At 34.5% G+C, this 16,591-nt stretch overlaps 1 protein-coding gene across 1 annotated transcript; it reads right to left on the reverse strand.

The window, feature by feature from the left end:
* Positions 1-2,068: 2,068 nt before the first annotated feature.
* LOC140891802 (inorganic pyrophosphatase 1-like) lies at positions 2,069-3,388 on the reverse strand. The gene is made up of 4 exons (XM_073300450.1): positions 3,201-3,388; positions 3,005-3,126; positions 2,707-2,911; positions 2,069-2,609 (listed from the first exon to the last, which is right to left on the reverse strand). Exons 1-4 carry the CDS (start codon positions 3,336-3,338, stop codon positions 2,238-2,240), a joined length of 837 nt encoding a protein of 278 aa, XP_073156551.1. The 5' UTR covers positions 3,339-3,388; the 3' UTR covers positions 2,069-2,237.
* Between the last annotated feature and the right edge of the window lie 13,203 nt (positions 3,389-16,591).

Here is a 16,591-nt window from a genome sequence, read left to right on the forward strand (position 1 = left end):
ACGAGAAAGAAAGAGCTCGGTTGACTAACCTCAACTAAACTCAACTTGTTGAACTTTTTGGGGTAAACTACTATAGTAACAAAGTAAATCTTCAGTCTAGTTACAACCCCTACGTTATCGGAATCGATCCCAACAAAATATATTATAATATTATTTCGATACGAGTAGAGAATCTCGTCGTGATAAGGTTTGATTCCCAATCCCTATCCCGATATTAATCAGGACGGGAAAAATTTCCAAAATTTGGGTTGAAAAAATATCGGAATGAGATTTTTTCGGGACAAGAATGAGTTGAGATTCGAGAAGGATTGAGATTTAGGGAATTTTCGCCACCCCTACTACTGTGTTAGGTATGCTTTAAGCTAAGAGATCTATTTTCTTGAAAATTTGTAATAGGTTACGCAAAACAATGGTGGTAAGAATGAATCCCTGTTTCTAAATCTTGGTATGCATAATATATAAGATATCATAATTTTGGCCAATCTTTAACCGACTTCAATGCCGCCACGTTTATGCATGATATAAACGTAATTTATTTATATTTTTATAATAATTTTTATATAAATCATGCTTAATAATATTACTCAATAAAATTCTCAAAATATTAACTTTTACTATTTATTAAGGTTGGGCATAGTAGAGTAACTAAATGGTGTCATGGTCTGTTTTTTAAACTTTCTAAACTACTCTCACCCCAATTATCCACATTCTCTCGGTTATAGGTTCCAACTTCCAACTAATTCACATCCCTTATTTCCCTCCCAAATCCCAAACATATGCATTCCTCTTTATTTTCTTTTTTTTTTTTTTTTGAATTACTTTCTTATTTTACAGATCTAAGTGAAATATATTTTTCAACCCAACACAAAAATTATACTCAAATTTTTTTTATATATTTCTAGCGAGTACTATATTTTTTATCCATTGCTTACGTTAATATCTTTTATCGCACATGCATTGCATGTACTTATTTGTTAGTATTTATAAACCTTTTTGAAAGAGAGAGATGAAAAAAAAAAATTTACCTATTTTTTTATAATATATTTTATTCTAAATAAGACATATAATCATTTAAGGGAAAATATAGATAAATATTATATAATATCTTATTAAATATGATGGTTAAATATAAATAAATAATTGGCTAAAATATGATTTTAAAAAAAAAAGAAGAATTGGCTAAAATAGTTTTTATGATATTGTTTATTTAATTGATTAATGAGATGTATTTTTAAAAATATTTTAAATATTTTTTGTTAATAAAAAATTAAATCATGATCTCAAAATTAATTATTCCAGATATGTAAAATTATTTATGGTAGATATATATAAACAAAAAATCTAAGTAAAATAGATTGCTTTGATATTTTTTTTTATTAAATTAAGATGAATTTTAATTTTTTTTTTCTTATTTTGTAAAAGTATTTTTGGTTTATAAAAAATTAAACCGTGATCTAAAAATAATTATTCTACGCCTTTTTGTATTTTATTAAAATATATATGACATAGATGTTTCATGTTGATTAATCTTGATATGAAAGATGGTTTGATTAAACATAACTTCAAAGACATTATTAGATAAAATATCGTTTAATTTGGTTTCAACATGCATATGTTTTTTTTCCACTGCTACAAACAGATGAAAATAATAATATGATGAGCTCTCGCTCGATCCACTCTCAAATATATATCCTGCTTGGGAATTTCAAAGATTTTCTTCACAAATTAAGGTAACTAACTATTGAATTTATATATGCTACGTACTCAAGATCTTGATGTTATTTTTGCAACAGTTAGCAGCCTCCAAGGGGATTACTGGACTGGTAAAAGAATTAACATGAAGAAGCTAGGTACTTACTTGTTTATGAGAGATCATATATCTAATTATTTGTTCGCCTTTACATGATCGAATCCATGGCTCAGATTATTGGGCATGCAACATCACTCTTCAGTGTAATGCAAAGATATCAATTTGTCCAAAATATTTAGTTAATGCAACGTTGTTCTGTACAAGTTGTAACATTAAATTTGTTTTCTAAATACTGATCAAAATACTTAGCTTGTTAGGTGGCTCCATGTTTATGCGAACGTAATTCAGAAATTTTGTCTATATTTCACATTTAGTCTCCTAATTATCTGATGCTTTCAAAACACAAAACACATCTTAAAACATTCTACATACACGCGAAAAAGGCGAAACGGCCAGCTGCTGTTTAATCAACAACCAAATTATTCACTCATATCTGTAATTGATGGACTCGAAGGACATGGGGACTGCTCTCATGTGCTGCCATTGGAATGCTGCTGAACTTACAATCCACCATCAAAGCCGATTGAACCGCGCTTTCTTGAATCCTGATTTTTTCTATAAGTTGTAGTAGAATGCTTTCCAGCTCTGCTCCATCCATCCATTCATGGATTTCTGCTCTGATGCGTCCCAGATTTTCGCGTAACAAATTCCACGCTGGGAAGTTCTTTCTTGGCATCATGAAGTCTCCTTCCTCCAGCTGCAAACTCGGGCAGAAATCGCCTAAACCGTCGCCAAGATATATCATCCTCTTCTTCCCTTCTTTGACTACAGAGCATTTGATCCTTTCCACAATCATACCCTTTCATTAATTAAACAAACGCAAGATCAGTACACGCTCAAATAATTAACAATAATTAAAAAAAAACAGTACTCAAGATTTTATTATATATACATACCTTGCACATGTTTGGAGGGCAAGGATTGATGCATCCATGAGGAGACGACTTGAAATCAACGTAAGGAGAGATCCTCAACCTCCCTTCATCGTCCTGGTAGCTCGGGTTCGTGTTGATCTCGGAGAAGCAATCTTTTATTCCCAGGTGATCAAGAATCGTCTCAATGAAGAAGGTGTTGGCATCGCTCACTATCCTCAGATCACACCTAAAAATTTATAAAAACATAAATCAAAACTCCAAAATCTTGACCACCCAATTCGATATATATATATTATATATGTAGATGTATTATACGTACCCTAAAGCATGGGCCGTTTTGATTGCCGGGACTATGCGAGGATGTATCGGAACCGTCCTCAGCACTAGTTTGATCTCTTCAATGGAAAATCCTCGCTGATGGAGTTCTAACATCATCCTATCCTGCAGCATCGTAAAACAAATTAAAGAAACAAATATATTGATATTACTTACCGTTGAAAGATCGATACACGTACCATGAGTGAGTTCCAAGGCATTGTGGGGAGAAGCTTATTGAACAAATCGGTGGCGCCATGTTCGTCCACCACCCAATTGTCGCTGTCGGGCTCTATGATCGTCTTGTCAAAGTCGAAAACCACCACGATTCCGGCCATGACAAAGAGAAGAGGAATAGGGTGAAGATTTATGTTTCGTGAAAACGTAATGGAGACTTCGTAAGCGGGGGTTGGGGGTATATATTTGGGGGGAGGGATATTGAGTTTGTGTAAACCAACTAGGATTCCACTTTAATTTCCTTAACCAACTAGGATTCCACTTTAATTTCCTTTTAAATACAAATAATACTCAGTTTACGCGTGTATTTAAAGCCACTCGTATGTATTTGAAAATACAAATCTTGGCTTCAGAATATATGCATGTCTATCTATTTAAATCAAAATCAAAGTGTCATGAAAATTTCATCTTCAACGTTTAATAATTAATTTATTATTGGTATCTAAAAGAAGGTTATAAATATTATAATGAGTGAAAATTATTTTGGTACATGAACTATAGATAAAAAGTCAAATTGGAATATGAACTATTGAAAATGGTTTAATTGGTATATGATCAAACTCAAAAGTTAATTTTGCCAATTACTTAAATTGCTTTTAAGTTTAATATTGTTATTAAATTTATTAATTGAACTGCATACATATTTTTTTCTTTTAAATTATTATATTAATTATAATTGTAAATATAAATTCATATTTACTAATTACTATACTATAAAAAGAAGATTATATATCATGTATACGAAAAAAGTATTCAATGTAAAATTTGTAGATCATAAATGAAAAGACACAAACATATATATCATTTTTATTTTGATTTATATAAATAATAATATTATAACATAGATAAAAAAAAAAACAATATCTTTTATTATATATTTGTAATATATATTATTTTTGAATATATAATTTATCAATTGTTATATATATGTGTGTATATGCATGTTTATATTAATTAATATTTACAATATTTCGTACAATAAGTACGATCCTTTGTTTATAATCTAAAATTTAAATAATTAAATATAAATTTATGCTTATAATTGTATTAATAAAATGATTTTGAATAATAAAATGTGTATCTATTTTAATTTTAAAAAAATATTAGACTTTAAAATAATGTAAGTAAAGGGTAAAATTGTCTTTATAAGTTGATTATGTACCAATTAAACAATTTTCAATAATTCATGTACCAATTTGATATTTTATCAATAGTTCGTGTATCAAAATGAATTTTACTCATATTATAATATCATATTGATATTCCCGACTAATGAGTTCTCTGATTTATTCAAATAAAGTACAATGTTATTCTTTAGAAATAAAATAAATTGTAAGAAGAATATGTGTGTAATCCAAATGAAACAACCAGCCACGATTATTCATTCCATCATGAAATAAGAATTAATTCTGACTTGTTCTTAAGGCATGTCCAAATTATTTAAGTAGATAAATATATGACCAGTGTTTAGGTGTTTAATTCAGTTTACATGACTAACATATTTAGTTTGTAAATTATTGGGTTACTTCGGGATTTTTTCAGTACACACTGGAAAGTAAAGAAACGACCCATGTTCCCATGTCATTAGGAAAAAGATAATTAATTCGAACTTGAAGAGTCTCATAAAGACTCTATTTATTCCTTTTATTATTTTGATGTATATGCAAAAATAAATAACTATGGAAGTAAATAGGAGAAGATGATTTAAGCTGGCTAGTGTGCTTTAAATTAATTAAGAGATCTATTTTCTTGAAATTTGTAACCAAATGAATGGGTTATACGTTCTAATTTTTTTTAAAGATTTTTTTTATTATATGCGCTCTCTTTTTTTCTTTTTTCTTTTTTTTCAATTCATTTTTTTTATATTTTATTATATCGGCTAATTCAAGAATTAGGTATTAATTTTAGAAAAACTCAATTGAATCAATTAATTCAATTCAATTTTCCATTTTCTAAAAAAATATTCGATTAATCGAATTATAAATAATTAAATTTCTATTTTTTATATTAAACTTTATATATATTTTATAATATTTGTTGGACGTTTTTATATTTAATATTGTACTCAATTTTTTATTTTTAATTTTTACAACCATAACATGTTTTTCTATGACAAAAATGTCTTATTCAATTATTAAAATTTTAATTATTTTTAAATAAAAATCGGTTAATTGAGTTATCGAGATGAAGTAACCGATATTTTAATTCAGTTCAATTAGCTTAAAAAAATTGTATATTAAAGTTTTCCCTTCCATTTTACAAATTTTTTTTAAAAAAATCAATGAAAGGAAAAACAAACCTCGAAGAATCTAAATTTTGGAAAAATTAAAACAAAAGGCAAAAAAATAAGACAAAGGTTCAAAAAATATATTTAAATTATATTATAAAAGAAAGTATGAAATGAACTCTATATGGCATGTCCATTCCTTTGGTTTGTTAACATGTTTGATGGAACTGGAACAGATCAGGGGTGTTCGGTAAATTCGTTAGTTCCGGCTTCAATTCTATAGGACGTTCAAGATTATGTGGTGTTTTTGGATAGATTAGGTACATGTGGCAAAGTTGTGTGTGCATTCCAAATCACTTTTGTTGTCACTAACACGTACATCATGATAATAGTGCATTATAACTTTAGGACTGTTAACATAAAATTGAGTTTCGCTCAATTCGATTATTGAATCTCTTCGATTATACACATATGTATTTGTCAGGATCGAAATACTATTGTTGTTGGAATAGAACAAATAGTAAGCTTCTATTTGTCCCACTGAACGACTGATATAGGCGTCTACTGGTCCAGCAGTGAGTTTAGCAGTGTTAGCCACTGAACTCCTTCTTTCTCTAGATCTCCAAAAGTCAGCCAACAAAGATACGGTTGTGCAAAAAATATTAACTGGGAGATTGACTCGCATCATCCGGTTCAACTGGTGTATGAGAGGAAATATAAAAGCAGTAGATGACAGAGATTGTTTTTGGATGTTCGGATACTCAACTGCTCCTACGTCACCCCTTATTCTGTCTCCAGAAGGTATCACTAGAATAATTTGACACGACGTCCCACCTCAGGTCAGGACTTACCCCACTGCCTAACACCAAGACTTCTAGTAAATTTACTGATTTCAACCCTCGGCTGAAAACAGATTACAGAGGTTTACAACACCTCTACTCATGTACGAATACAAAGTTTGTAACTAAACACTAAGCACAGAATGATCCTATGAGATTTGATATGACTTGATGTGTGTGTTGGTGTTCTTCGACTTTTATGAGTGATCTTCAATGTAAGCATGAACCCTTCCTGTATGAATGTAATAGCTGAAAGTGTTCAACTGCGATTGTTTCTTTGATGAGTGTTGTGAGTTTTTGTAAGCCGACCAGTTCTACCGTTGGTTGTAGTCTCTAATTATAGTGGCAAGATAACGGTGTCTTGATTCAAATACATCCGTTGATAAATAGACGTTTTCTTGTCGTTTAGCTCACTGTATAAAGGTACATTGTGACTGTGTAGATTTGAATTTGATCAGTGTACTAGAGACCGTAGGTTAATAGATTTAACTGGTTACAAGAGAGTTTCTGTTGAGTTGGTCTGTTGCTTCTGTTGCTTTCTTAGTTTGTCTGCTGGTTTTCTTTAGTTTTGTTGATATTAACTGTTGTGACTTCGATCTGCTTATCTGAGTAGCTATCACTACTGCTGGATGAGAGAAGATTATTGCAAGAGATGAGAGTGAATTAGATATCTCAAATGGCTTGGAATTGCCTCTATTTATAGTTTCAATTTAGAGCAAGTTCGGATCCTCCGAACTGGTCTTCGGGTCGTACGAAGTCTTCTGATTCAAATTCAAATTTCTGCGGCTGGTGAACTGTTCGGGGGGTCCAAACTCATCTTTGGGTCGTTCGAACGGCTGCATTAAATTCATTCCGGCAAATTTCTTTCGACAAAATATTCAGTCGCCGTAAAGGAGTTTGGGTCCTCCGAACTTGTCTTCGGGGCATCCGAAGTGTGCATTTCGTGGCTTACGAGAGTGCCTCCAAACATTTTAAATTCCAGGAAATTCTTCGGGCCGTCCGAATGGTTTTCGGATCGTCCGAACAAGTCTTTCGTGGCCTCCGATCTTATCCTCCGATCATATTTAAATATTGAATAATCTTCGGGTGGTCCGAACCATCTTCGGACTGTCCGAACCTGGGCAAATTCGAACATTTAAATTTTAATCTCCAATTTTTTATTATCGGTTCTTGCTTCCAATATTTTTCATACATAAAAATATTATTATCTGCAAATTTTTTACTTTAAACTATTAGTAATAAATAACCGAGTTTTGTAATCATCAAAACACAATATTTTGAGACTTGTTAATGCATTAAAAACATTAATCTCATTACACGAGATTTGTATGAGTTTAAGGCGTAAAAGGTTCATTTTTGAACATTTCAAGAACGAGTTAGTGTAGCTCTAAAATATTTTTAATTGTATATTCACCGCCCTCTACACACGTTTTCGATCCTAACATTACCAATCTCTGGTAACAATCCACTGAAGCTCGATATGTAGTCAACACATCAATTCCCAAAATGCAATCAAAATCTTCCATTGTTAATATCATGAGATTTACCATTAAAATATTCCCTTCAAACTCTAAAGGGCAACCCAACACTAGACGCTTAGCCAACGCAGACTGACCAGTCGGAGTAAAAACAAATACCACTGTGTCTAGTGATATGTATGGCAACTTATATCTCTTAACCAAATGTGCAGAAATGAAAGAATGAGATGCACCAGTGTCAATGAGTGCAAAAGTAGATATATCAAATAACAGGAACATACCCGCTATAACCTTCTCATTCTCATACACTGCCTGATCATGCCTCAAGGCAAACACTTGGCTGGAAGCACGAGGTTTCAGATTAGAACCCCTGTCAACTGTCCATGTGGTCTCTGCTGCACTGAATCCTGAGAACCAGAACCTGAGCTAGAACCAGCTCCCCCGACCTGTGGACAATCCTTCTTCAGGTGGCCAATCTCTCCGCATCGAAAACATGCCCCTGAAACCTTCCAACACCTGTTAGCAGGATGACTCCCACCACAAAGTCTGCAAGGACCCTGATTCTTCCTGCAAAAAAGCATCACATCTCCGGATCCTGAGGAAGAAGTAGAACCAGACTTCTTGAATAACTGAGCACGGGGACCCAAGGAACTCGCGGGTCTGGAAGAAAATAAGGATCTGTTACGGCGGATACTGTCCTCAGCCTGGTGACATCGACTCACTAGTCGCTCGTAAGTAATATCATCTCCCATAGCAACTCGATCATGGATCTCCGGATTAAGGCCCTGGAGGAACAGATTATACTTCGCCTCCGTGCTGTCAGAAATCTGGGGGCAATAGGGCAGCAACTCAAAGAAATTCAGCTGATACTCATCGATCGACATCGATCCTTGCTTCAAACTCAGCAAATCTCTTGCCTCCGCCTGTCAGGGAGCAAGAGGAAAATACAGCTTATGGAAAGCTGTGCGGAATTCTTCCCAGGTAGCAACTCCTCGGGATGCAATAAAGGGTGCAGATGCAGAACTCCACTATTTCCGAGCTCGTCATTCCACTAGGAAATCAAGAGTCTCCATCTTCTGCTCCTCAGTGCATCGGAACTCCCGGAAACAAATCTCCATACGTCGCATCCAGTTCTCCACATCCTCTCGTGACTCACCTCCGATCAATGATTTCGGGGCCATCTGCATAAACCTATGCATACTGAAATGTCTGCGTTCATCCTGGCGATGGTGTTGATGGCCCAGACGATGCTCTCGATTGCCCTGATTACCACAGCGTACACCTACACTGACATGGCTACTCTAGTCATCATGACCCGCCATCTACACGGTGATTAAAGGTTAAACCCAAGACAACAATCTAGATCCTAAGATTACAATTCATGCTCTGATACCATAAATGTAGTGACCTGCACCGTGATCACCTATTAATCATAAGCTTAAGCATGCATTTAACTTAAAGAAAATAAATAAAAAATAATCAGCGGAAACCTTAAACAACAATTAAATATTTTTACAACCATATCAAAATAATCCAAAATGTATCAACCCAAATACATCAAAAAACAACAGCTTAGACAAATTTCTCTGCTAGCCTTTAGTCGCCTAAGCCCTCTTGGAACCACCCGCCTCATCCAACCGCAGACCTGCCCCATGGAATAGGGTGTCCAGACACAACAAGTTATGGGACGTGAGCATAAAAAACTCAGTACGAGAGTATGAGTTTACGGTATTATATGTGCATGTATTCAAATGAACTGGGTACCAAGACTCTCAGGTCAAGAAGAAAACTCATAGATCGGGCCCATGGTATATAGCACGCTGCGCCTTCGCCTCAGGAGGTGGCTCATATATCTAGTGGATAATGATGACTTGATACTAGTACAAGTGTCCAACCATCATGATGACCTTACACAAGACTTATGTATCCAACCATCCACAACTCGTTGGGTGAGCATCCTACAACAGGATACCTCTAAGGTAAAGGCTCAATATGCTCATGTATGCAACATACAGTCATGAAATGTTGTATATAAAGACATATAAAACATGCATTAGATAATGCATGCAAACACATAATACATGCATACTCAATCTGGATATCTCGAATAATACTTCCGTACCTCAAATACTAAGGCAAGTTAGACCAGCTCTATGTCCAAGCCTATCGTCCGTACTACAATGAAAAGTACTCATGCATTATAATATAATTCTAAAAGCCTTAACTACGCTATAGAATACTCCCTAATTACTATAAGGAGCCAGAGCTATACCTGTGTCCGTCTTCATCCCTCTAATGACGACTACCCCAAAACTTGGGCACCTCTCTGCAGCAACCCCGGAGCATCTCGCCAACCTCCGGACCAAGCCTAGGAAGGCTGGAAAACACCTAGAATACCTATAAACCGAGAGAGAAGCTGAGCAAATGGTGTGAAAAATTTGATTCTCGGAGGGCCTATTTATAGACGGAGTTCGGAAGGTCCGATCTAGGGGTTCGAATGGTCCGATCTAGGGGTTCGGACAATCCGATCCTTGAATGCGTAACACGTCACTGCATGCACAGTTTGGATGCTCCGATCTCCCTTCGGAGCCTCCGAACTTGCTACGTGTTTGGTCAGTCTTGACACCTCAACCCTTGCATGGCCCAACTAGGTTTAGACAGTCTGATCCCTCCGCAGCCTCCGAACCTTGGTCATGCCTCCGAAGTGGTTCGGATTCTCCGATCCTGGTTCGGACGCTCCGAACTTACCTTGGCCAAAATTCCAAAAATTGTCCAATAAATTCAAAATTAAGCCTCTAATCCTTGATTAATCATTTTTACTTAATTAATCTTGTAAAATTGAGCTGGGCTACTACAACTAACCTCAACTAAACTCAACTTGTTGAACTTTGTGGGTAAATTTCTACAGTAACAAAGTAAATCTTCAATCCAATTACAACCCCTAAGTCATCGGAATCGATCCCAACAAGTGGTATCAGAGAGAGGTTCTTTCTCATTTTTGAACGCGTTCAAATGGCTACATTTTGGGATCTCGCCAAGAGCCTCTGGAATACCACCGTGGAAAACTGTACTGCCAAAACCATAGAAACTTGTTCTACAGCTAAGAGCATTTGGCAGTAGTTAATCAAGCTAGTAGAAGAAGACATAAAAACTGATGAGAGCAGGAGTCAATTGATGAATACTATTAATCAAGCTCGTAACAAAGGCAGGGTAAAAACTCACACTAACCCTCTAGCACACTCACAAACATATCACTTACAGTCAAATGCAAATTGCTCGTTTTGCAAGCACACAACGCACAAAACGTGAATTTTGTGGGATCCATCCAAAAATCGATCAGTCAAGATGATTCAGGTATGGATTCCTAAAGGACTAATCACTTAAGGGCCAATGAAAATGAGTACCATAGTCGAGTTTGAATTTGTGTTTGCAGAAGTAAAAGATACATGATCAGTTTAGCACATATCAGCTAAACTGACAGTTTAACTCAAATAATAAAAATGAGGTCTAGTACAGCTCAACCAAGTTGGTCAACTGATCAATATCAACTCAGTAGAAAAGTTTTGAAGTGAGAGGGAATGTCGGTTGCGATAGTCCAACTGATGACAACATCAAATTGAAATCCTCAAACGGACTAAGCCATTTCTTTTCAAAACTCTTACTTATTTACTTATTTCTTGCGATTCATTTTGATTAAGTATTTGATTAAAAAGAGAAACTAAAAGGGTTAAATATGTATTTATTCACAGCATTCTTCAAATATTTCACCGCATTTATTTGTCATATATATATTTGTTAGTGATTGAGAAGAACCGTAAATACTAAGTGCAGAAAATAAATGGAACAAAACTCTTGAAGCAAAATATTAAGATTTTATTTATAATTCTCCTTTAGCTATACCTGAAACGACCTAACTCGTAAAATATATTTTTTTTTAATATTACATATATGCATCTATACTTTAAATAGTTTTTCATAAAATTTAATGCATAATAAAAATCGATTGCATCTTAAAAGTTTAAAAACTCGAACAGGTTAAAATCCATGCAAACGACTATAATCTCAAAAGTATGCAAACTAATGAAAAATAGTAAACATGTGCGGAAAATAGCTCAATACATAAAATATCTCATCATAAACTAAATCAACTGAAACATGAGCTGGTGAAGGTCACGGGTGTGCTAGCTCGCCACGGATGCACAGAGGTCTTCATCACCAGTCGGGACCATAACCTCTTGAATAACATAAAACTCACCTGCACACCATTTAGATCTAGTGAACCTAAAGGCCCAGCATGCTCTACCTTTAATAACGAGTACTACTAAATAAAACCACATGCAAGCACATAACGTATATAAAAATAACCTGAGGATTTTAATGCATGCATGATCGTAAAATCGTATGCATAAACTGCGTCGTAATCTAAATCATAACATAATACGTAACATAAGCATTGGCATGTCATAAACATAAAAATCATTTTCTGTGGGTCATATCAGTGAAGTGTAACATAATTCGATTGATCAATCTAAATCCATCGTACGTGGTGGCGGCCTGTGGGTTGTACCCCTAATGCCCTATGCCACTTCACCCAACCTTTGGGGATCAATAGGCTCATAATCGTAAGTGGAAAGGTCATTGGGCCGGTATCCCGACCTCTAGTCCCGTGTTTGTCACAAATCACTTCAACTTCCCAAAAATATTTTCTTTACATGCCCGTTATCTCATCATAAAATACATGCATGAATCATGAACTTAGAAATATCACTTTCTTAAAATTTTGCCCGTAAATATATATTTAATTCATTTTTCATAATAAAAATCATACTCATATGAAAATATACATATACATCAATTAAATATATATTTACAGACTATTTTGTTTGCCACTGGCTAATTCGAGTTTCTGCCCCTTAACTAAAGCTCATAAACTTAGACTGGCTCATTAACATTTATACTGGCCAAAAAAATACTTAGAATAGCTCAATCACACTTAAAATGACTCAATCAGACTTAGATTGGAACAATAGTACTTACTCCAACCAAATAATTAAACAACTTAGGCTCATTAACAAATTTATCTCAATTATTAAATTAAATCTCCAATAAATATCTTAAGCCCAATAAGCTTGGCTCAATAACTAAGTCAATTCATTCAAGTCCAAATAACACTTTATCCCAAATAAACAACTAAGCTCAATAAATAAATTAAACTCAATAAACATTTTACACTCAATAACTAAATTAAGCCCAAGAACATCTTAGGCCCAATAACAAAATTGACCCAATGAATAAACTAAACACTTAGACTCTTAAATAAATTACCCGGACCAACATAAAAGAATTCGAAACCAAACCATAACATATGACCCTAATACACTTTACCCAACCCGGACAATCCACTCGTCCGAGCCCTGTCTGAGCTGCTCGCTAGATAGACCACCCTTACAACCATCCAACTGTTCACCTAGCCGACACTACTTCAAGACATCTTAAACCAAGAACCAAAGGGATCTAACCCAGCCATCAACTAGTGAACAGCAACTAAGACCCAGCCATGACAGAAAAATCATCTACAATACATAAAAACGCGAATGATGCATGAGTTAAAATTTAAGTTACCATATCCATATACAAATGCAACAACACAATTTAATAATCAAAATAGTGAATATACTGATCTAAATGGTGTGAGAAAGGAAGGGTATAACATGCTTTTGCATTTAGAACGTACGAAAATTTATACGGTTACGGTTGCGCATATCGGGACTCGAGAATCCCATAATTATCCAATTCTGGAAGATCAAATCCCTAATATGCTGATTTCTACCTCTAATTATCCTCAAATGGCTTCCGATCTGCGAAAAATCATACAATGGTCAAAAGTCAACCCTGGTCAACTCTGGTCAAACTTTGACCAAAAATTTCCGAACTTAATTGCGTTCTTACCGCTTCACGGTTTCGAATCTCGACTCGAAACTTGGATATTCGGATCCATCATGTCGAACCGATCAAAAATGGTTAACATGTCAAAACTTGCCGAAAAATTGGGGAAGACGACGGCGCGGCGGCGATCTGCAAATCAATTCCAAAATTCACGAAATTTGGCAGGGTTGTAGAGCTCAACAAGACGATTTTAACAGCTTAGGCCACGGCCGAATGGACCAACGTGGCGGCCGGAATCAGCGAAAAACAATGGCGGCGGCGACGACATTCGAAGCTTCGATCTACCCAATTTTTCCACGAAAAAAGCTGGAATAAGCTTGGGAAATGATCTACACACATCCTAAAACCGTTTAGAAGCCCAAAAAAAAGCTCAATCGAGCTAAAATCCGACTATTAAACGCGAAAAAGACGATGAATAGTGTCGCCCCTTTCTCGACTTTGTGATCACCAAATCGGACACCAAAACTCACGATTCTTGGTGTGGTTGTGACCGCCTCAACAAAAGCTACAAAATGGCAGGGTCAATCGACGGCAATGGCGGCGATCGGATGGTCGGCGATGGTAGGGACGAATTGGGGGTTAGGGTTTTAGTGTGTGTTTTGGGTGTTTTGTGCGTAAGAGAGAGTGTACCACTTAATATTATAAAATTTGGTCCTAAAATGACCCGGTCTGATCCATTTTAATGCTCTTGTGTTACTTTACACCAATATGTAATTTAACACATTTTTAAAATTATCTGAAATAGCGAACTTTGACTTGGCAACTAAACCAGTTAATTCCCAATAAATAAATTGAGTAAATCTTAGGCTTTGACCAGTCACCCAAACTGATTAATTTCTCCAATTTAAATTATCTGGCATCAATAATTATTTTTAATTCCAATATCTCGATAATTATCTCAAAATGCTAATATTACCAGATATGCAGAAATAGTCAAACTCATTGACTAATTGGCACGTGTATTTTATAAATACACTCTGTAACTCAGTTGGCCGCAATAATTATTTTATCCACTCAATAATTATTTTAATTTCCAATTAATTCGGTAAATAAATTTTTGGGGCGTTACAATACCGACTTCCCAGTTTGCAATTGATTCCCAAAAGCCCATGGCTTAATACAACTCCTCGGTTGCTATTTCATGATATGCAGAGAAAACAATGATCCTTCATATTATTTGAAGCATTTTTAGAGACTTCAACAGAAGAATATCTTATTCACTAAAGACATTCTCATACTTGGCGTCACCAAGTCTTTTCTTGTACTTCTCCAGTTTTCTATCCTCATAATGAGGAAGGGGACAAGAAAGTTCTTGAAGAGTTTTGATCTTTGTCATCAAAGCATTGATCTTATCTTCAACACCTTCTACATAAAAATTCAACCATGTTTCAGTATACATGTCTTGTTGTTTCGAGAAAAGTTAAAAGATAAATGTTTGAACACCCCTTTATATAATAAGGTTAAGAGAAGTCTAAGAAGTTTTTGTTGAGAAAATACGAAGAGTCGACACGCTTTTCAATAAATATTCTTGCAGGCATTCATTAGATTTTATCCTTGATTAGAATCAGTAAGCAAGACTTCAAGTACTAAGGATAAACTGACATCATATAGGGAGGAGGAACGATCGTTGAGCTCTTCAGATACTTACTTAATAAGCATCATTCATATATTAGTATGCAAATATAATAAATTAATAATATAATTAGATATACATAAAAGGGAAGAATACTCTTCATTGATTTTTGACTTTACATATCTCTCGTAGGATTGAACACTTCCAAGATTTTATCCATAAAATCATAGAAGCATCTTGATAATTAGGATCTGTGACTATTTTACAAAGCGCACTATATCGCTTCATAAGAGAAAGTAGATAAATGCTCTTAGAACTAAAAATATCTTCCGACTTAGTGGTGTTAAGCTGACGCTTGTACTTCTCTAACTTGTAATGTCTGCCAATAGAATAAACAACCAAACAATTCTTAGAAAATTGTATTTTGAGCTCCAGTAGATCAACTTTGAAGTTAACCATATGTTGGCATATTTGCTTGAGAATCTCCATGATTAACAGATATTCACAATATTTGATGAACTACTCATATTTATAAGGAAAAATAAAGTTTGCGTCTTTTTAGTATCAGGTACCAAGAAGTAGTATTAAAGACAACAATAAATGACCAACACTGGAAAAGAGAAATGTGTTGCAGTAAAATATTTCTCACAAAAATAATCCAAAAAACAAGTGGCATAACTGTTACAGAGACAGAGTTTTGCGAAAGAGGAAAATTGCGAGAAAAGAGAAATGAGTACACATTATATAGAAAATAAAAGTATTGATACTTGCAAAGGCTTAAGAAGCTTGACAGTCACAAGACAGATAGAAACGTCCACATTAAATTAAAGGGATATTGTGGAAGCAACTGAACTGAAACTGATAATATGCACAACAACTAACCAGATCATCCAAAATCAGATTAATCCAAACTAAAGATCACGTAAACTGCTCCAGCATTATTGTTGCCTTGGTTCAGCATCAGCAACATAAAAACAACAAAAAACTACAAGAAGAAGATGAAACATCAGCATTACAAGTTCTGAATAAACGACATCAGGATTTACGAAAGAATGATGAGCAATTTTCTAATATTTTTAAAAAACACCAAAAAGAGGAAAATTGTTGAAAACTGAAATATCTAAGTTTTGGTGCTAGTCAAATCAATCCGTCGAAGACATCAAGGAAGGAAGCGTAAACTGATTCAAGCCAAGCGACATAAAGAAATAAGAAGAATCATAGAAGTAAACTGAAAGTTTAGAGCTAAACTGCATTGACCATTTAGTCTTCAAAAGAGAAAGAACGCTTTATT

The sequence above is a fragment of the Henckelia pumila genome, chromosome 3 (genome assembly GCF_033568475.1).
Source record: "Henckelia pumila isolate YLH828 chromosome 3, ASM3356847v2, whole genome shotgun sequence".
Lineage (NCBI taxonomy): Eukaryota > Viridiplantae > Streptophyta > Magnoliopsida > Lamiales > Gesneriaceae > Henckelia > Henckelia pumila.